The sequence below is a fragment of the Argopecten irradians genome, chromosome 8, assembly GCF_041381155.1.
Source record: "Argopecten irradians isolate NY chromosome 8, Ai_NY, whole genome shotgun sequence".
Lineage (NCBI taxonomy): Eukaryota > Metazoa > Mollusca > Bivalvia > Pectinida > Pectinidae > Argopecten > Argopecten irradians.
This window is the reverse complement of record NC_091141.1, coordinates 33,105,623-33,129,508: the sequence shown is the minus strand read 5'-3', so window position 1 is coordinate 33,129,508 and position 23,886 is coordinate 33,105,623. Positions and strand designations below refer to the sequence as shown.

At 32.2% G+C, this 23,886-nt stretch overlaps 2 protein-coding genes across 2 annotated transcripts in view; one reads left to right on the top strand and one right to left on the bottom strand.

Annotated features, from left to right (window-relative positions):
* LOC138330139 (mucin-2-like) overlaps positions 1 to 17,683 on the bottom strand; it is a 34,004-nt gene extending 16,321 nt beyond the window's left edge. The window contains exons 1-2 of the mRNA XM_069277545.1: positions 17,551 to 17,683; positions 105 to 229 (exon numbers count right to left, since the gene is read on the bottom strand). Coding sequence (XP_069133646.1) covers positions 105 to 222 — 118 coding nt within the window. The 5' untranslated portion in view covers positions 223 to 229; positions 17,551 to 17,683. The remainder of the gene's footprint in view (positions 1 to 104; positions 230 to 17,550) is intronic.
* A 132-nt stretch (positions 17,684 to 17,815) lies between these two features.
* Positions 17,816 to 23,233, top strand: LOC138330140 (FGFR1 oncogene partner 2 homolog). Its single transcript, XM_069277547.1, has 3 exons — positions 17,816 to 17,984; positions 19,352 to 19,603; positions 20,385 to 23,233. The coding sequence occupies exons 1-3, from the start codon at positions 17,829 to 17,831 to the stop codon at positions 20,661 to 20,663; spliced, it is 687 nt and encodes a 228-aa protein (XP_069133648.1). The 5' UTR covers positions 17,816 to 17,828; the 3' UTR covers positions 20,664 to 23,233.
* The last annotated feature ends 653 nt before the right edge of the window (positions 23,234 to 23,886 follow it).

The following is a 23,886-nucleotide window of genomic DNA, read 5'->3' as shown; positions in this document are numbered from 1 at the left end:
ATCAGAGCCTGACCTGTAAATGGCGAGAAAAAAGACCCCGCGAAAAAGTTCCAAGAGTAAATCGTGACATTTTACTTATGCGTTTGTTATTTTCAAGTCCTTACCTACGAAGTCATCCAACGAAATTTCGTCGTCGTCCCACCAGAACTGGGCATGCGCAGACAGCCATAAGCAGCACATGGATGACATCACCAGAATGGCCATCGTGCTAGAGGAGGCCATCTCTAATCTGAAAGGATAAGTACAAAATATGAACCGGCATTGAGCTTTAAAGGTACATACCTAAATTTATATTTCCCGCCGTCATCCTAATTACCGCGCTAGAGCAAACATAAATGCAAAGAAATTAGGGCAATGAAAGTGTTTACAATGACGGAACTATCTCAATATCGTACGCCACGAAAGTATGATTGGGAAATTATTTGCAGAAATTGACAAAATGGTATTTCAATGTTGGTACAAGATACTGTATATCGCGGTATTTGTGCGAGGTAAAATCTTAATTTTAAGGAAAACCAAGAATATTAAATTATAGCGAATTAAAATTTCTGAATCTGATTTTCATGGTACATAAATGTATGGTGAAGTAAATTAGTGATCAGTGCAAAATTGTTGGAACAAAATGACAAAATAGTAACCGAATAGATAGTGACACAAACTCGCGAAAAAGGTTCAAATGGCAGAATAACATCTAAATATATAAATTATATCTAATCTTAGATGAAGACGTTGAAGAAGACTCATAGAAGGACAGAATAAGAAACAGCATATATGATTAATACATGAAATATTCATTCAAAGATGGATATTTGTGTATTGCGCTCATCTGTCAATCTCCGTAAACTTATTTTATGAGTTTTGTTTTTTCTGGATTGTATCAAAAAATGAACTTTGTGTTAATATCATATTGATCGAGTAACTGGAAGAATAAGTTATCAATAGCTACACATCATTCTTATAAATCCTCCAAATTCATAACAAACAAGAAATTGTCAATTGTTATTTACTTGATTTTAACACAAAACTCAATTTATACAACCCAGTACAATACTAATAACCAGCTTTCTTTCGCGGGTGTTAAATTTCGCGATTTCCATTTCAAAAGAAGTTCGCGAAGATTAATATTCACGGATTTAACAATTGAATGATAGTTCATATCAATAAAGATGATGATATTACTTCGGGGAGATAAACTCTCGCGAATTTTCTTGGACCGCTAATTCGCGAAAGTAAATCGCACGCGAAAGAAAGTTGGTTTACAGTATTGAAAATGAAATATGGTTATGCAGAAATAAAAATCGATCGTAAATATGTGGAACTTTTATCTCTTACCAAAAACCTTAAATCTGACATAGAAATCCCAGTGTCTTCAAATGTTAAAATGACCTTACACGATTCCCAGAGAATGACTGATTATTTCATAAAAGTGATATATATATCAAATAAAAACAATATCAATAACAATATAATGTATTACACAATAAATGAAGTAACTAATCACTCTTCGTTGCGCTTTTTAGATACATTAAACTTTTTATCCTAGCGACCATCTCTGTATAAAGACCACCACTTTATTAGCGCCCCAAATACTCAATTGAAACAGCGATCTCCTCTGCATATGGACCACCAGCTTAATAAAATCATTAATAAATATTCCCAATTCTCAATTAAAATACAATTTGACCTATGCATTAACATATTGTCTGTATAAATAAGACAGTTATTATTATGATAATAGATTAAGATAAGTATTAAGACAAGTTTTATCAAAATTATCTTTTTCACCTTAGAGTGGTCTTAAAAAGACTTTTTTCACTGTAGTACAGTTTAGACATAAACGATTTTAAACTTCAGAAATTGGTCATCCAACTGAATAACTCAATTTGATACGTAGACTATTTACATAAGGTTTCCTACCTTCAATACATTAATTAAGGCAATTTATGGGGACCACCACGATACTATAACAAAATGTCTTCATGGCGACTTATTTTAACGTTTTTTATTCTTTTTTTTTTGTACTATGATATAACTTCACGATCAAGACATTTTAAGATTTAATTATTTATTTATTTAAAACGTTTTTTATTTCTTTTTGTTATTGCTTTTCGTAAAATAGGCAGAAATAAATCGCACGCGATAATAAGTTGAATTACAGTATACAGAACGAAAAATACGACGGAGACTGTCGGTAATCTTTTGAATCAGTCATGAGCATCAACCCTCACGATTATTTTTTTTATTTTCTATTGTTATGTTTGTCAAAAAAATTAATGAGCACATTTAACATTTCTAACCACAAAATGAGAAGGCATCAAATAACAAAATACCACAACACATTAAACGTGCCGGTAAAACAATAAAATAATGGTTTTATAAGAATCCTGTAACACGGAGGTTATAATACATTCATTAATGCATTAATTTTATAACAGACTTTTCATGAGACATACAGCAATATTTACGTAATGCACTTGAGAAGATTAAATATAAACCTTACACTCCTTAAGAGAACAGGTTTATCATTAAAATATGTAGACATTAAAAAGAATAACAGTATAAATTTGAAGCTTCCACACAACACACTGCATACATGGGAGGCCGTCCTTACATGACCATAGCTGTTAATGGGACGTTAATTAATCAAACAAACAAACAAACAAATTGAAGCTTCCACGTGTGATTGCGTAGATAATAGCAGTTATTAACGGCTTAAACTATTATACTATCGTGTAACTCTTAGCATCTAAATAATTAGTTATAAGTGTAATGTTTTGGAGGTTATATTTGGGCAATAAAACCATTAAAGATGGTACACCGCTGACAAATGGTAAGTTCAGTTACTTAAGTTACACCGCTGACAAATGGTAAGTTCAGTTACTTAAGTTACTTTACTTTACACCATTACCACCATTGAACAGTTTGAGCATATAATTGTTATTTAAAGTTACTAAATCATTAGATTTACATAGATTTCTTAGGGTTTTTGACTTCCTACAAACGTTCTTATACCTAAAACTAGAAAGTTTTCAAAATTACAACATTTAATTTGAACTATTGGCAATGTTTATCAACGTTAAAATATCGCTAAACACAACAAGAAATTGTATCTGTCGGCATTGATTGTTTACAACGGAAAGAATCGAGTGCATCTTTGAGGTGGGGGGGGGGGGGGGCAAGGTCCTCAATATTTGGACCCCACCCCCCACCCCCTCCTCGCCCCGATTACGATTGAGGGGGTCCCGGGGGAGAAAAAATTATTACGATTTAGAATGGCTGTGATGAGTTTTACGATGTATATTAATCATTTTAAAGCGTTCTTAACATGATACTTTTTTTTATTTAAAGTTACCTGCATTTAGAAATGATAATTGTGAATGCCGTCATATAATTATGCAACTCTGTTCGATCTGAACATACCGGCTTCACACCATCGGTACATTGTTGTTTAACACAAAATAATAATGAATTAATTGTCTTGCTAAGTCATATAAACAAATGAATCTTTTAAGATACATTATTTAAAATAGTACGTAGAATCCCTTGATTGACATTTTTAGTCGAGTTCATGTGTATTGAATTTTCACAGTTAAACGTTTCAACATTATATGCATACATATATGTACATGAACGATGAAGAAAATGTGCCACTCAGCGGAAAATTGTGTAAAATAAAGTACGAAAATGTGCAGGAGGACCCTTTTTTCTTTCAAATGTGTAATTTTAGAACATTTCAGTCGGCAAAAATGGGGGGGGGGGCAAAAAGACATGTTTGCCCCCGTCCTGGGAAACGGGGAGGCAATCCCCCCCGACCACCTCCAACCCCGACCACCCCCGCTTTTTGCCCCCGTCCTGGGAAACGGGGAGGCAATCCCCCCCCACCCCCTCCAACCCCGACCACCCCCGCTTCCTACGCCCCTGTATCTACATTGCCAAGTAAAACAGCATACGTTTTGTGAAGCTTTAGAGTATTTGATGGAAATATGACAAGAAGTGAGAGGTATTTTCACCCGTTAATTATGTATATATTATACATGAATACAGGTGTACATGTACATTATTAAGCAAACATATACATAGGTCTACAATGTAAGGTATATTTTTGCTTTTAATACATAAAAGTACACATAAAATTTAGATATAAAATTAGGCTGATTGTTTTAAGTAAATCAGATGGAAAAAGTTATATAACTAGTGACATGTAGGGGAATGTCCATCAGACGGATACATACTATAACTAGGTATATATAGGGAATGTCCATTAGACGGATAGACACTATAACTAAGGATATATAGGGAATTTCCATTAGACGGATATATCTTATAACTAGGGCTATATAAGGAATGTTCATTAGACGGATAAAGACTATAACTAGAGATATATAGGGAATGCCCATTAGACGTATAGACATTATAACTAAGGATATACTATGTATAGGGAATGTCAAATATTGATATAATGATAAAAGAAATACACGTACTTACTTAGTCCGATAAACATGCTTATATTATTATTTTTTCCCCATTTTTTCCTTATTATAAAGTCTATATATTAGGCCAATTTTTTTAAAAGCCTTATAATATTTGCAGGTTTAGCGGAATAGTACCTAATATCATGATAAATGAAAATAAAATAATGGTAGAAGCAAGTATAAAACCATATAATATAATGAAAACTCTTCTTTATGGCTGCAAAAACCTGTACATTATAGGATTATTTACACTTAGAAACTCTTCACAAAACTTCTGCATACGTTTAAACGTTTATTAGATTTAACACACTAATCAGGAACCTGTAGTCGATAAATTTGTGTTTTCAGTCGATAGCAGACATGTCCAATAGACAGATGAGATTTCCATCGGTCGGGTGTTTTGAATGTTCACGCGTCGCGCATGCACATAGGGATTGTTTACACTCGCCGAAAGATAATAATATGTAATAGTTACTAGGTCGTTTCTATTTATTTTCACTTTTTCTCTATTTTGAACAAAATTGTTATACAAACTTTTAAATTTTGTTATTAACACAAAGTACACAACTTTTACAATTATTTTTAGTTCTATATTTCTTTTATGTTTTATTACATGAATTTTTAACGATTTAGTCTCTTTAAAGTAAAACTATTCTAATCAATTGATTGTGTCCCGATAAAAATCCATAGCACTATATCCTATATAGAATGAAATAGTATTTGCGCATGCACCAAAAGCAAAATAAATGATTTTATGTATTTTTTGTGTTAATTAGACATAAATATACCCGATTAGACATCGTTATTGTTCAAATGATGAGTATCGTTTATGTTTAATCGTCGATGGAGCATCTTTAAAGATACATTGTTTATCAGATATTTATCATTCATAGTTGAAAATCATTTTTTTGCATATTTGACTATAAACGATACATACCTAATATGAATTAATATCCGTCGCCTTTGTTCACTGCATTGGTACAATATGAGTAGTGATTTTTAAATAATGAAGCGGAGGAGTGTACATATATGATAAATTCAAAGCACGAGCGGATTAAGTCATAACGATATAGGAACAGTTTCAACTTAAAACAACTTAACGTGATGTTCACAATCTTTACCTTAACTCCTGATAATTTGATTGGTTGAATTGATATCATCACGTCACATCTGTTTAGCTTTCAGCAACATCAAAAATCAAATGTCAAAGACGAGATGTCACAAGTACAATAAACTATTACTAACTGGTCATATCACAACCTCATTCCTCAACTCCAACTCTGAGTTACGAGGTGGCATACGTAATCGATAATATCATCATTGAATGTTTTTGAATGATAAATTGTCTTTAATGATTATTTTATTTTGACAGTGAGAATTTGTTCTGGAATGCAGAAATACAACTACATTCTCAGAAGCAAACGTATAACTTCCTACGCATGATATATTTCTGGAGGCTTGTATGTAACAGATGGAGACGATCCCCAGTGTTGTAGGCCGGCGGCCATGTTTCTTAGCGTAATCTGACAGATTATACGAATGTGATTATCATTAGAAATACATGTATTCCATTCTGTCAGCTCGACACCCTTGTCATGTAGGCCACTTCAAGTTAGATTAACGAGTTTTATAGTCTTAGTTAGATAAAACAATTGTTGTTTATGCTCATCTGAGCATCTCATAGCGTTACAAAGAGTTTAATTGTTTTACCAACACGATCGACTGTTACGCAATGATCTTTAATAAGAAATAATGAAGTGTAAATATACTGTTTTTGGTACAGATATTATAAAAACATTTTAATTGATGTTTCTGTTTTTTATACTTTATATACGAGATGTAAAAAAGGACATGTAAGTTTTGATATTGTCCTATTAACGATGGTCTTCCTAGTATTAATTGATGTTGGTAAAGGTATTAAAACTATTTGTATGACTTTTTTCCGTGATATTTAGGAAACCTATGCTTTGATATTGTCCTAATCATACTCGCCTATTCCTTCCTTAGTTACTCAATGAATGTTTTTTTTATAAATTTATATTTAGTTGAAAAATGAGATGTTGTCTTTTTCTCATTTTGTAGGCCAATACAATTTAAATAAATATATTTACATTATTTGTTCCATTTAAACATATTCTTAAATGTAATGGGGGGAAAAGAAAAGAAAAAAAGCCCAAACAAACAAGTACGATAAAAGGTAAAGCAAATAGAAAAAATAGCAATTAGAAATATGATTTGAAAGTCCAAAGCGGAATTAGAGACATGACAGTAGCTTCCCATGCCTCGTAATCCAAAAGGAATTTAGGAAAAATGTTATTTCGCTTTTGATCGAACAATAAAACAGCGTATGCCTTCTTGTTTATCATATTCATCACTAATTGTGATATAAATCAGCCGATATCTACTGAATACGTTTCAATGTTTTGATGGTATAATACCAACAAAACTGTGTTATTCATAAATCAGAGGGAATGAAATATCACCAATAATCACTCAAATATCATTTAAGATTGCTGTTCGATTTCCATGAAATATAAGTTTCAGCTTACTTAAATCACAAAAGAATATTTTACACATTGTCATTGCTATCTACGGACGATATCTTTGCACTAGTGGAGGAAATTTTAACCCAAACCATATATAACGCTAATAAAAAATCAATTAATTAGTATTTTGTTTCTATATTTCAATCAAGAATGACAATATATCGACAGGATCTGCTTAGCATAAATGAATAACTACCGCCTGCCTGCGAATCAAAACCGTTATAGAGTCATTAACTATTAATTCTTATCTTATTAATTATTATAAGTATCGCTGGTGTAGGCGTATGCTGGTTCGATTAGCACTTAGAATGCGGTAGCGTATAAAAATATTGCTTGCGCGAATGACAAAGGAGTAATTTGGTATATATTTCTTCTCGATTAAATATGTACCATGCTAATGCTAACATGCTATATCTACACTGCCTAATCGTATAATAAAATTACAACTGTTGTAACAAGAAAAGTATTGCAGCAAAAACAATAACGAAAGTTAAAAAATATCATATTACGATCAATTGCTTTAAGTCCATTTGTGATAATTTTACGATATTGTTATTAAGACAGAAGAAAATTAGGCTGTTTCAAGTAAGTCGACATATTTATGTTTATGTTGACATCTTCCTATATTATGTCGACATCATGCCTTAATTATGTCGACATCATTAAGTCGTAAGTCGGCTACTCGATGGCAGGAAATATGCCGCCATACAATCCCTTTACGTTTGTCAAATTTTGTTTTACAGAAGTAATTGATTTGAAGTTTGTACTCTTCTTTGCGGTAACAATTAATTCATAAGTACTATTTTCCCTTTTAAGTTCGACATATTTCGATTATTGCTTTTTAAGAACCAATAAATTATTGCTGAATCATTATTATAGCATATTGTGTCAATCTGAGCCATTGCAAAATGAAATGTTTAATTTTGGAAAGGTACTCTCAACGAGAAAGACAATTATATTACAAATTGCATATATCAATTAATTTGTTTTGTAATTTAACATTTGAATGTTGCAGACAAAAGCTAACTTCCTCCCGACAGTAATTAAACTGTCATCACATACACATCGAAACATGATTGAATATTATCAATATTGCCGGCGCATGACTTAATTGCATCAATATTTATTTAATTTGAAGGTGAAGCTGCAATACATGTACATGTTGCAGTATTAATTGGAAAGATATTTGACATTCTTTAGATTTCCTGCGCCTGTTTTGTCACTTTGATCGATCAATAAAAACCAATAGAGAACAAACCACAGTATCTATTTCCTATTAATTTCAAGTTAAATGAAATTAATCAAAGTCTTCATCGCAATATTAGTCTGAAAATGAAAAAAGCCCCAAACTGCACCTTTCTCAACGTCAAGTGTAAAGATATGTAAATCACCTGCTATAATTAATGACAATGTCAGTTTGTGTTAAATTATATCTTATAAATTAATTTTCTGCATCTTTTGACAGAATCTTGACATTTTTGTGATATATGTCGGTTACTTGGACTTTAAGTTTTTGTATCATTCTACCTAAAAATGTTATCATGTTAATACAAATTCTTTGTGATCGCTTTGATGTCATTTGAAACATTGTAAAATCACAGTGGTAAATTAATTTTTCTTTTATACGTAAATAAAACATACATAAATAAGGAGTGGGTGAAGTTTTATTATATTTTACGTTATGATAACAGCCATAATCTTTTTTGAGAGTGAGAGTAGGTTTATGAGGTAAACGCCGGAGTCCAGGGGAAATATCGTCGACCAACGGCCAGTAATTGGAACTGTCCTACGTGGGATTCAAATCCTTAGCCCAGAGGTGAATAACTAGCAGTTATATGTTGGATTACATGGATAAATATGTCATACAGGTTTTTATAACATACTCCATGCTGTATGCCATTGAATCGCTCCAAATATCTATCCTACCCTTCTTGTAGAGTTGATGACACTGGTCCTGGTCCAAATACTTTTATTTAGACCAGAAACCCTTAACGAAACATTACACATTGCAGTTTTGATCATGTTTTCGAGTGCATTGTAAAATTAATCATATTCTGATGAATGTCCTCTTTCCCCTTTCTCTCCCCTTTTTCTCTCACATTCTCTATCTTATCCTTTCCTATTGTATATATATCTATTCCGAATTTGCATATTACAGAGTTATCTGCGTGTAGGTATTGATTGTGACGTCATTTGTTTACGAGCGTAACGTCATACGTTTCGGGGAAAAGACATGAATTGCGCTCACAAAATAATGACGTAACAATCGATACCTACCCGCAAGGGAGCTAACTCTGTAATATGCAAAGAATTTGCCATGGGATATTGTGTGTGAGTGTGTGTGAGTATGTTTGTCGATATTTTATTTGTTACTATATATATATATGTGTTTGTTTCATACTTGGGAGAGTATCTAGTAGCCTGTAAGCTGTATGCAATCCTCTTTAAATAAATAAAGAATTAAAGAGGTTTTTATACCGCTTTGTACTGCTTTTTTACGGGTAAGCACAATATGCATTTAAGTTTATCCCTGACCTAGTACTTGAAGCAAGGCCTATTCCATCATTTACAACAGGAGGAGAACATCAATCAATTAATCAAACGCATGTTTAGACGAGTATTCATTCTGTCTACATTTCGCCTAGATATAAAAAATCTTAATTTTTTGTGTTCTTAAACAGAATTAATGATTTCCGATTGAATTGCTATGCTTGGTATACATGATTTTTTTGTTTGTATGAATATTTGAAGCAGGTGTAATTTAGCCTATGTTAATTAGTAAAGTGACATTTTGTCATTGTAATGTTCCGAATGTGCCTTTATGCAAAAATCTATGTATAATATTTTAATCGCATTTATTCAATGTTACTCACAACATAACGACGTAAGATTTGGAACAAATTTGTAATTTTAAACACTTGGAAAATTACCTGTACATTTCTATGCCACACACAGTGTGGTGCCTATTTATGATATCTCGAATTTTACTATTATAAGACTTTTTCATATGTGGATATGAAGGATAGGGATATTCTACCCGAGGGTCACAACATGTGCAACCCGAGGCTTGCCGAGGAATTTTTATACATTTTGTGATCCAAAGCGTAGATAATGCTTATTCTTCAATTCCTCATATAAAGATTTTTGTTCTCTCATGTCTCGACGTTTATTACATTTTTACAATTATGATGTTCCGCCATTTTCACGAATGCAAGTGAATTCTCAATACAGAACAATTGTCTGATATTTCAAAGAAAATATCGTTGTTTACGTTATTTACAATAAAGCCAGCATAGGTTATGAAAATAAGGTTAAATCTTACCGAGAAAATAGTAAATTTATTGACGACACAAGGTTGTATTGCGCGCGTAGCAATGTAATACAACCTCATACGACATGAATGTATTGCATGTGATAATTGGATAATACCAATGCATGACAAACAAACAAACAACAAACAAACAAACAAACAAACAAATAAACAAACAAACCAAGTATGGAGAAACCAGTATTACACCATTAGGTATGAGAGAAAAAAATAAAGCACATTTAACAAGACTTTGCATAAATACAGATATCCATGTCATATACAAATAGAAATAACCCAGACCGATAATGCTAGCTTCTTGAAAAAAATAAATGATAAATTCAGCTAGGTATACAGCTCTATTATGCCATCAATCATATAATTCAATGGTCAATTGGGAATCAAAGGTTAATATAACGTTATGATTCTCTCCAATGGTTTGCCCATGACATAAGGTCAGTGGTCGACCTATTTATTGTTTTTCACGACGTAATATGTCAAAAGTGTTTTGTCGTGTTAAAGAATTCAAATTGTTGGAGCATGGCATACTTAGGTATTGACATTAAAGTTCATTTAGTTGATATTTTTGTTATTCCAGAGGTGGAAAACTATTAATATCATATTTTAAAATGAACCTAAAGGGATGATGTTTTAAATGTAAAAAATTCTCTATTATTTCATCAAATCAGCTTATCAATTTATTTGTCATATGTGTAAATGTATATCTAATGTACAAAATAGCATTCGATTATTCAATATATGATAAGTCCTTCAAAAAAGTGTAATACTATGATTGAATTATGTGACACTCAATTTTATTCTTAGAAATTCAAAAGAATATAGTTTATTTTCAGTTGATATTCGTTTATTCTAAGCTAAATATATAAGTAAGCTGAAATCTTTCTTCAGATCTATCTTACAAAGAAGAATTTTGATTGATGCATTTATTGACAGGTAGTAAAAATGGATTTCCACGTATTTCATCATGAAGTTGACAATTTTGAAATATAAATGAAAGCAATTTGATATATCGACCACGACTTTGATTCATTTATGGTTTGCTAATGTATATTTACAACTTTTTGTAACAATGGATGTACGAGGTAAACCGACAGATAAAACAAGACTTAATCTGAATGTTTTAAATATTAAGTGGTTGATTTTCAATTCTTTAAATATAATAATAATATCTAGAAATAACTTAAATGCAGTAAGTGTTTTAAGCAGGTTTGAATTAAATGATGTTGAATGTGGTGTTAATTTACTTTCTGTGAATTTAAAATTTATTTCCCCATTAAGATTTTCTTCAAATTTTATGTTGACTTTGTCATTAGTTTCATCTTTTAAGAAGCATTGTTATAAAGCGGGTGAGGTTATTCCTATGTGACTTATATTATTGTAATAATGAAAGACGTTATGAATTGTTGCGGCATTAATTTACTTTCTGTGATATTAAAATTGAATTTTCCTATTATTTTTCTTTTTTATTAGCTCTCGGCTAATTAGATTGATCCTATGTGAGTTATATTATTATGATAATTAACACATTATAAATTATTGCATTCTGTTTGCCTTTAAAACAATCGAACAACATTTCCTATTCTCTGATCTAACATTGGTTGTCCACTTCGTTTCGTTTTACTTTTATATAGAGTGGAAATAAATTTTTTTATCAAATGTCATATTTGTAAGTTTTAAGTCTCACAACATATAAAATAACACATGTTATTCGTCTGCTGTCACTTAAGAAGAATATATGAAAAATACACTATCAGGTTTCGTATGGAAGGTTGATGAAGGTTTTACTGTAACTCTACTTATTTCTGCGGTCGATTTTGCGAATTTTGCAGGCGAAAACAAATTACGAAAAGAAAATGCCGCGAGTGTTTTTTAATTGAAACTTCAAACTTACTGATGTTACCATTTAATAAATATATTTTCTTATTCTTGTGTAAAAAAGATTGAAAATTATTCGAGAGGAATTCAAAATACATGTAAAGTAGAAGCATCACAGTCGAAATTAAATCGCCGCCAAAATAAATTGTTAGGTACAGAAACGCGAAAATTAAGAGCTCGCAAAAATCAGTTGATTAACAGAAGGTTCTGTTATACATTAATTTTGGCACTCTAAAAACGCTGTATATTGCAGTAGATTATGATGGGCATATTGTAATTAATTGAGACCTACATCAGTGTTAGAACTAGTTCATGTACAGACGTCGTACTTCCCTGAAGGCATATTACACGGAAGTCTTGCTAATCTATATCAGTCTACTGCTATAGCTTGGGACGATAGCTATACAAAACGCATTCTTAAGGGATCCAAAGTTAGCATCTTTAAATAATTATATTTCAAATATTTGTCTTTGTAGTGCAAATATGCTTTGATGAAATTGTAGTTCGATATAAACAGCTGTCTTGTTAGGTGCTCAGCTTAGTCACATTACATTTGAAAGGTCGGTATCATAATATTAAATTTCCCGTTGCCGTCAGATAAAGGTCATTGAAGTATAACTTATCATTATAATTAAGTACACAACATAATTTCTAAAGAATAGTCTTCATCGCACTCCACAGCCGTTATGACCACAGGTCACACATATATGTCACTTAGGAAATAAATAACAGATGTAATTAACATAAATTTGATTTTAAAAAACAATGATGCATATGTATGTGGATATTCATTGTCATCTATTTAAACTTAACATACATGTATGAAATAATATAACATCAGTAATTGGAACTACTAATTCCATGGATCTATAATCCACATAATTTTTTTTAACCACGAGTATTGTATGGTCGTCAATATTTGCGGAGAATTAAATTTTGTTATATCTACACGTTAATTTCTACGAAATTGAATACTCGCGAATAGCAATGAACGAAATAGATGAAATAAATCAAGCAATTATTATTACTGTTCAAATTGACAAAACAAAAATGATTTTCGTTTTTGTGAAATAAAATAAAAGGGGTATTCGCGAAATCGTCATTCCGCGATATTGAAAAAACCCCCCCCCCCCCCCAAAAAAAAAAAAAAAAAAAAAAACCAAACAAACAAACTATTATACAGTAACATAAGGAACTAACTTCATAGAAATAATGATAGAAAAGTAGGTTGACAAATTTTATTGGTAACAAACATTGAATTAACTATTGATTTGTCTTAAATTTTGGGGAAGAATCCCGAAAGAACGGTTGCGCATTTTGCGATATCTAAACCTGCCAAGATATACTGGTGATCTGACTTTCCACTTATTCTTATTCGAAAATTACCTTAACTGCGAAAAATAACCCTCCGCACCGCAAATAAAAGCAAATTTACAGTACTAGAAGCAAAAGTGATTATGACATGCTAGTATATATAAATCAGAAACAATGTAACATGTATCTGGACGATCAATCTACATTGACTGATGACTAGGCCTACTCTAGAACACACACACGTGTACCTACGTGAAGGTCATATTAAATGATGCGGATCGACTATGATTTAAAGCTATCCTTCAGGTTGGGGAACGATTCCTATTTAATTAAATATAAATTAATCATTTTGAAAATGTGTTATTAAAAATGACAATCAACTAAACTAATTTCTATATTTGAACAACGAAATTTACGGTGATGCGTTTGTTAAAAAAATGCGCAATATATTCTCTCTGGCCAATTGTTTTCACAATATGACTGTACATGGCAAACATAAAAAATATATTGAGCCATGGCTCATCAACACAAATATGAATCCTCGATATTGGTGTTACAGTAGTAAATAATATGAAGTGGAAAAAAACAGGTCATCATAATCCCTCTTGTCAATCGCTGGGCCTACGCGAGACAGGTGTGCGAGCAGTGGTCAGCACAGGTAAACCTATTGTCTTTAACAAAACGGTGTCAATTACCTATGACAATACACCAAGCGGTCCATAAAATGTCCGATACCTCGAAAACGTCGATTTGTAACAGTTCAATTCATTGATGGGTTCTTATGTTATGATATGAAAAAATATAGGTCCGAATAAAAAAAGTTCGATGTAGGGAAATAAAATTGATTCATCGGAGTTCGAATCATAGATATTTAACTGTAATGTAAGGCTTTGTATGCAATGGTCGCTGAACTGCTGCAAACAAACTTATTTTCGCAACTATATAATTTCACGTTTTCTGTCAAAAGACTTATTCACGACTTTATAATTTTACGTTTTCTGCCAGAAGACTTATTCACGACTATTTAATTTTGCGTTTTCTGCCAAAAGACTTATTCGCGACTATTTCAGTACACGTTTTCTGTCTAACGACTTATTCACTATTTGTTTTCGCTTCTGTCAAAGGACTTATTCACAACTATTGAATTGAACGTTGTCTACCTAACGACTTATTCATGACTATTTAATATTACGTTTTCTGTCTGTTGACTTATTCACAACTACCTAATTTCACATTTTCTGTCCAACGGCTTATTCACAACTATTTATATTTCTATCATCACGTTTTTTCTGTCGAACAACTCATTCACGACTACTGAATTTCACGTTTTCTGTCAAACGTCTTATTCACAACTATTGAATTTCACGTTTTCTGAAAATTTATTCACGAGGATTTAATTTCACTTTCTAGATTCTGATGATTTCATCTTACTTTTTTTTGAAATGATTTTGCGGCGACTTATGTTCGAGCTTTTCGATCGCTCGCAAAATACGCGAAGATTACCACTGCTGAAATGGTGACTAACGTTATGGTTCGTTACACACTGACCACATTAGGATCGGTATGTATGCATGGTTGTATTTGTTGATTCAAGTCTTGTAAAGGAAATTTCAACAAGATATAAACTATTCATCATATTACAAACACCTATAGCGTCAGTGCTAAGCAATTTAAGACAAAACAGCTATGATTAAAACAGCTATGTGCTTAATGTATTAGTAATTGCCTTAGATATGGAATCATAAAAGAATAAATTTTGTTTAGGTCAGATGCGATCATAAAACAAAAGTTGGATGTTCAAGGAAACAAATAAAATGTCAATCAAATAAATTCATGCATGTCTTTATGTGGTAAAGCATAATATAAAATGCACATTTTATATTCTTATAAAATGTAAAACGAATTTTTAATTCAAATCTCACTAGATTACCACACCTAAAATTCTATATCACTAGAAAAAAATGAAAAAAAGTTCTATTCAACCGATTTTCAATTTCGCATTATGGAAAAACAAATATAATACCTACTTTGTGTTATATATTAGTATGTTTCTAAATATCTATATTTCAATATCTATTTAATTCTTGGTTTGATTTAACGTCCTATCAACAGTCAGGGTCATTTAAGGGCGTGTCAGGTTCAGGTAGTGGAGTATCCAGAGACCTTCACCAATTTGTGTTTAGTAACTGGCAACTGCCCCACATGGGTTTCATACTCGCAACCCTAGGGTGAAGGTTTGTGGTAATAAGTCGTAACCACTCAGTCAGTGCGAATATTTTTAAGGGAATTGTCTTTATTGACCCCAGATAAGATGTGATAATTCTTATTAAGCAGGTGGCCTTTATACAGAGGTGGTCGCTAAGGCAGGGTTTACTGTAATTCAAGTTAAGCTAGTCTAGAACGGCCATCCAAGAACACACAAAACATGTCTTTTATGGTTAAGTGGTATATTTACACAGGTTTAACTGATATATTGAAATTGATCATTTGGACTTTAGAAAAGCGGTCTAGACTTATAAAGCAGATATTCATTATACAGGGGTGGTCGCTAAAGAGGGCTTACTATAATTCAAGTCAAACATGTCTAGAACGACTATCAAAGTGGTACAGCAAACACGTTTTTATAGATAAGTGGTCTTTTTACACAGGTTTAATTGACGTGTTGAAATTTGTATTTTGGGACCCAGAAAAGTGGTCTTGTTAAGCAGGAATTCTTTATACAGAGGGATTCGTTAGTGTGGGATTTACTGTAATTGAATCATCTGACATTCTAGAGTCGTTAAGCTATGTCACCTAAGGTATTAAGATTTAGGTCAATTAGTGTATATCGCTGGTAATTAAAGCTGTCACGATGGTCATCAAAACGTCCGGACAAAAGATGGAGATATGATGATATCAAGACGTACTGTGATTTAATTTGATAGAATTTATTCCCAGGTTTAAAGCTATTCTTGTCATATGTTTTAATGAAAAAATAATAGAGGCATCAAAGCATATGGTGGTATAATCAAGGTTTGATGCCATATTCTTGCCATATGTTATAATGAAAACCCTGATTGAAGCATAAAAGCATATAGTGGCATAATCAAAAGCATACTGTAGCATTGAAATGTTAACAAATATAAAGTATATTTTATACCTGGCATATTCACTCATTTATCATTGAAGAAGCCGATATCTCTAATTTTGATAACAGGTTCTTTGAAGACAAATATATTCATGATGAACCCTTGTTTCAAAGAACCATGATTCAAATCTGGTATATTATAAATTGATACAACGTAACAAATATAAACTCGGTATTGAGTACAGTATATTTGATCAAAACTTAGAGGTAAAGTTAAGAAACCCTCCCGCAAGAGTGTAACAAAATCACGAAAGGGCGTTTTTTTTGGAAATCAAAATCAAATGCTCTAACTTGCAATGATTCATTATAGAGTTTAAAACGTTCATGTTTTAGTTATTTCATATAGCCTGAAATGTTATTGGTTAAAAGATAAACACACCCATCCCTCCTCCACAAGAAAAAAAAAAAAAAAATGAATCGTCTATCCCGAATAATACTAAAATCTTAATGAAGATTACCTATGACATCAAAATGAATATGAAGACCACTTAAATTTCATAAATACAACAGAATTATGTCAAAACATCCAAATACACTCATGGTGAGCAGGCATGGAATACCACCATTACGACATACTATACTATACATTTACAATACACCACACTTAAACAAAGAAAATTTCATGTTAACCAGTACATAATGTGAAAGTAAACATGTTGATGGTACAGCTCTATACCATATTTAGGTAAATAGTATCCTGCCATTAATTGGGGATATTTTCCTGGAATGCAAACACGTGAGATTCAAATGATAATTACAACAGCCTAAATTTCACAAAAAGTTTGACGAATCCAACACAACAAAATAAATTCCAACGACCACTTTAAGCTTTACGAGATAATTTACCATTGTGTTATGCATAAAGTAAAATAAAGCTAAAACACTTACGCCAGTGATGATATGTGTTATCTTATGCCCCGTGTCTGCTACCTGTATGGTACACTCCCCACGTTGTAATGTCTACTCTCACAGAATACACCGTAGCTAACATCCCATTTCCACGCTCTGTAAATCCCCTCAAAGATCTACTAGGTGACAGCTCCACTTGATGCCGTAATTAACTTTACATTATATTTAATACAATATGTTTTGATAATTAATCCCCCCCCAGGACAGATAACTCTGTAATATGAAAATACAGAATAAAGCTAACTTCACTATGATGTATGTATGTTTACAGATTCGTGATGGCTATGAGTGTGGATAAGCTTCTGGCCGATGCCCAGATTCTTGTGTCTAGACTTCGGACTCATGACACCACGACCGACATCCTTATTGCTCACACTCAAACTCTACATAAAAGATTGGATGCTATGAAAGAGGTATTATTTTTATATACATTTATAAACTCTCCGATACAACTGTGCTCATTTATAAAAATCAATCATACAGCACACAAAAAAAAGAAAAAGAAGCTAGTACAAGTGTTATTAGTGTATTAGTGTTTTTTGACCAGAGAGATTAATTTGGTTGCAAAAACAAACATGTAAATAATGTGAATAATTTGTTTCTTTAATTTGCTGTAGGAATTTTTATAGCAATTGCAAAAGGTAATCATATTCCTATCTGCTAAATGCAAAAATTTGAAAGCCTCAATCATGACAAAAAGTTAAAGCAAGTCCAGTGAAACTTTAATATTAGTATATTTGGAGTGAGGCTCTCAGATTTCTTTTTGAGTGGCCATATCACAGTGCTGTTAAGTTTTCTTTTACTTTCTTCAAAAATATCTTGGTTACCATGCAATTATTCGATGATGACGAATTTACAATTGCTTTTTTTTTTTTTTTTTTTTCTTCTTCTTTTGTGCCCAGATTGGCTCATTACACCTGTATCTAATCTCATTCATATAGTCTCAGGCGTATATAGAACAAGTATCATATTTTCCGTTTTGACTCTCGGATTTTACACATTCATTTTCAATACAATTCTTATACAAACATCCCAGCATGCTCTCTACTTATCTCTCTCCTCTCATTCCAACTAACATCCGTATATGTATCAACCACCATCTCGCCATTTCATTTTAGTCATCCGTCTCAGCCGCCATATCACTCCACCATCTCGTCTTAACCGCTATCTCACTTACCCATATCACTTCTACCGCTATCTCCTTCTACCGCTATATCACTTCTACAAATTTACAATTGCTCATGGAATACCACATGCTTTGGTTCATGTAAGAGTTACCTCCCTTGAATAACAATAATTAGCTTGAGACTTATTGTCAACTTTGTTTAATAACTATATATCATTGTCATTTTGGTATACCGTTATCCTCATATGGATCTTCAGATGACTGTCTGAGAAAAAACGAATGACAACTTATCGCAAATTATATCATATTATACAGAATTTGAATTCATGGTTCTTGTCAAAAATTCTTCATTTTTGGACTTCCTGTGAACAACTTGGTTGAAGATCTTCATTATATATATTGTAATCAATTCCAAATCTTTATTTAAAAAGGAGAAGGCAACACCTGTTACTATGGTAACTTTATACAAAGTCTTCTTTAGAGGTTGTAATTTAAAATGTGACTTTAAAAATGCCAACCAACCTCAAACTTCTGTGAAAATCAGTATTTTATCTTGTCTTGATTTTTTTTTAATTCATAATGAGGTAGGCAATTTGAATCAAAAATTTAAAAAAAAAAAAAAAAAAAAAAAACTTTAATTTTTTTCCCTATTAGTACCAAGATGACATCACAGAGTTGAATGAGATTGCACGCCACCGACCAAGATCCACGTTAGTCCTGGGGATCGCTCAGGAGAACAGACAAATCCGAGAACTACAACAAGAGAATCGGGAACTCCGATGTTCACTAGAGGAGCATCAGAATGCTCTAGAGCTCATCATGCAGAAGTATAGGGAACAAATGACAAAGCTCATACAGGCGAACAACTTTGAGAATGTTATAGCGGAGAAACGAGATCAGTCTAAGGTAAAAGAAACTCTGTTTCTTTTCTTTTTTTTTTTTTGTGTGTGGATGGAATAGTGTGATTGTTCTTGAATTATTGGTATAAGATGAGAGTATGAAGTAAGGTAAGTGACAGTACAATTATGTTGATGAATAAGATAATGATGAATGGTGATGATGTTGGTGGTGGTGGTGATGATGATGATGATTATTATTATAGAATGATGATGAAGATGAGAGTGATGATGCTGCTGCTGCTGATGATGATGATGATTATAGAATGGTTATGGTTATAGAATGATGATGAAGATGAGGGTAGAATGTTTGAGAATGAATGTGATAGTGGTATTGAAAGTGAAGTGAATAAGAATGAAATGAAAGTATTAAGCTATTTTATTTTGGTTTATTGCACCTGAAAAAGAATTAGAAAAATTAATATTTAAAAATGAAAAATAAAAAGAGAACCTTTGCAATGTAGTCTGGAAAATTAAGTATAAGCATTGATGTCACTGTTTTTTCATTCATCAGGATATATATGAAATAAATTTTGTTTGCAAACATTTGTGAGAATCCACCATGCTGATTCACACAGTTTGCAAACAAAATTTCTTATATACCTAGATGAAAATAAAAAATATTGACGTCAATGCTTAAATAAATCTATTCTAAATCACAAAATCAAATCACAATGAAAAGTAGGCATGAAAACGCAGAAATTAAATGACAGACATAAAAGTTAGTTTACACTATGTAATTTAACTCAAATGTAATTAATGCTAAATTAACCTGATTTATCTGTTCACAGGATCTGGAACGGCTTATTGACAAGATATGTGAAATGGCTGCTGTGATGCAGCGTGCCGTCATGGTAGACGAGTCGGCCTCGGCTAAAGATCAGGAATTGTTTACCCAGCTACAGAAGGAAAATAATGGTCTTCGTGAACTTCTGGAGGTCTGCACGACCGCAAAACAAAAAATCCTTCAGTCAATTACAGTAGAACAGGACGATAAATATTGTCAAACAGAGGATTTAATGTCTGGCGAAAAAACGCCAACAGCTGAACTCGAACAGGATCCAGCATAATTAATCGAGTTTTGAATTAGTTAATTGTTGATAAAACTTTCCGCCTAATCTAAAAGATTTGGAAGCTGTATGAGAGAATTTACGCATGATAGACGATAATCCGGTTGATTCAAATACTGTGTAGCGGGTTATTTTTTGCAGGGATGATATTTTTGAAATTTTACAGAACAATATTAAGATCACAAAAATTTGATCAACAAAGAAGTATGTGATGAATAAAGGCTTAAGCATATTCATTTTTATCACCAGATGATGAAATCAAAAATATGCAAAAAGTTAATTTTCACTAATTTAGCTATTTAATAATCGTTATTTTTTTACATGCTAAAATAATCAGCTATACAGTTCTGCCAAGAATTTATAAGTGAGAAGGATCTGCCATTGTCTCTTTACACTACTAAACACCACGCAAGATGCTTATGAACCGCAAATTAAAACAATTTTTCTCAACAAATACTTGTCGTATTGAGTTAAAAGAAACACCAGTGTAAAGCTTAATATATTCCACGATGTCTAGTCCTTGTTTTAAGGACGGAAAATTTAGAAGAAATGTCTTAAATTTTCATTAAAAGATATGACAGTTCATGAAATGATGGCCCGCTTCAGAAAGTAAGACAGTAAGTATGGCACCCGCATGCTACATTTATATCAAAAGTTGCGTTGGTGGATATCAAAGGAGAGTCAGTTGTCACCAAACGTCACAGTCAGTGCACAAACACAAATGCGCTCATGATGTATTCGTCCAAAACCCTGAGTGACAAATCCTTCTCACTTATAAATCCTTGAGTTCTGCACATGAATAATCTTGCCCATTGCATTTATTTCTAACTATGTACGAACTGGTGGTGTGTATTATACAATCAAAAAGTGCTCCGTAGTGTTGAGGATTTCCGACGGAAACTTTCACTGATAATTTTACTTATTCTCACGAATAATAGAGATGTATAGTTGTAATTTATATTTATTTGTACTGTAATTAGTTTCTACAGTACATTCTGTTTAGTGTTCTTTTATTGATGTCACTTTGCATATCTTCATATAGTTTCACGATTTTCACACTAGAATGTGTTTATGTACAAGATTTCATTGTTCACAGATCAAATCTAGAAATTATATTTGCTTTGAATACTACATATTCTGTATTTGCATATTACAGAGTTATCTGCCCTTGCGGGTAGGTATTGATTGTTACATAATGTGTTTTCAAGCATAACGTCATACTTTTTCGAGAAAACTATGCGAATTACGTTCACAAAATAATGACGTCATACTGGAAACTGCAAGGGAGTTAACTCTGTAATATGTATGCAATGATGGAATACATAGTTTAGAAGCCCGAGGTGGCGAGTGGTATAATTGTCTCAACGCCTTACCACTAGTCTTCCACCTCTGGGATTCAAGTTTGAATCCTAAATGTAAGTGGGACAGTTGCCAGGTACTGACCATAGGTTGGTAGTTTTTCTCTGGGTACTCTGACTTTCCTCCACCTTAGCAACCTGTCATGTCCTGAATCTAATTAAAGGGGACTAAAATCTATTGTGAAGACCTATGAACTTCTTTAAATTAAAAACATTCTAGATATATATATATATAAAAAAAAAGTTAAAAAATTTAATGTACTTTTATTGATAAAAATATTTGCAGATTTATGCTATTTATCTTATTTTGAAAATTTTCTGTAATTGTTTATTGCATTAAAATGTATATTATTCACTTGGCAATTTATTTGTAATTATAAAACCTATGTAAGAATATAAACCTTGTATGTTTTGTCTCAATTTACAATTATTATGTCAAAACTCACCAACACATTTTATATTATGTATCTATATGGGCATTCTCAATACTCTAGGGGTTCTGATCACTTGCAATCTCTACACCCCTGGACTATCTCATAGTAAAACTGAAGGCAGCTCAGAGGAAAATATCTGGCCCAATCACAGGCCTGCATAGATTTACTTGGAAGACTACAGAGAGAGTGAAGCCCAACTTAAAAGCCACACAGTCAACCACAATGTACCGTTGCATGAGTCTTTTGATATACATCAAAGGACTGAATTACCTGTTCCTTTGTGTTACCTCCAGTTTTACTATGATATAGTCCAGGTGTGTAGAGATCGTAAGTGATCAGAACCCCTGGAGTATTGAGGATGCTATATGGGTTGATCAGGCCCACCTAAACACTGCTCGGTAATCCCGCTAGCTGATACTGGGGATGGTTATCCTATCTTACACCTATTCATTGTCACAGGCAGCAATTTCTATCTTCCTGCCATTTGGAAATGCCATGCTGTGTTTGACTGTATGAAGATAAAAATAGAAAGGTGAACAAATTTCAACTAAAATGCATTTAAGTATGTTTTATTCTTGCAAACTTAGCAATTTCATAAATAACCATAGTTTAACATACTTTTAATACAGGAAATATAGAATGAAATATTTTCCTTGGTGTTGTGCATGTTGTAATAGTTCCATTATTACTGTACTTAATTTAACCTATTAACAGCTAAAATGGTATTCTTGAAAAAATAAGCATGTAATTTGAAAAGAAATTAAATGGTTCACATGTACATATTAATTATTTTCATTTGTTCTAGCATATTTATCCAAAAGTCTTTTTAATCACACTTCCCCAAATATTAATTTAATTTTACTCACAAACAACCTTCTATGCATTTCATTGACTCGGTGATGTCTGTTTTAGTGTTCTTCACATGTCCTCTGTTGATTGACGAACTGTCAGGTTGTCTAAACTACCTACTTAATTCCTGCTGATTTGATTAAATGCAATTTGCCTATACCTGTACAATGACAAATCTGGATTATTATGTGTAGGTTGTTAATATTTAGTTTGTACCTGAGATCGCTTAACAAATGAGAGATTATCTTATAATGATAATTAACATGTTCAATATGGAACATTTCAGCTATCATTGTCATATATATGTAAAATTGCACCTGCAGTATAGATATGTACCTAAAAAGCACCATTTTACAGGGAAAAAATGTATATCATCCTTTTTAAAAACATTTTATAATACAAAAGACTTATTGTGTTCACTGTTATGTAGGAGATGTAACATCAGGGACATCAATAGTTAATGTAACATCAGTGACACTTAATTAACATAACATCAATGACTGATATTAAATGTAACATCAGTGACATAGATTATTTATGCAGCATCAATGACATAGATAATAATGTAACAACGGTGACATA

Excerpts from the sequence above, each read along its gene's own strand:
- LOC138330140 (XM_069277547.1), top strand. The coding sequence starts at position 17,829 with ATGTATGTTTACAGATTCGTGATGGCTATGAGTGTGGATAAGCTTCTG. Across the intron at positions 17,985-19,351 it reads GATTGGATGCTATGAAAGAG|TACCAAGATGACATCACAGA; the intron begins GTATTATTTTTA and ends TTTCCCTATTAG. Across the intron at positions 19,604-20,384 it reads AGAAACGAGATCAGTCTAAG|GATCTGGAACGGCTTATTGA; the intron begins GTAAAAGAAACT and ends ATCTGTTCACAG.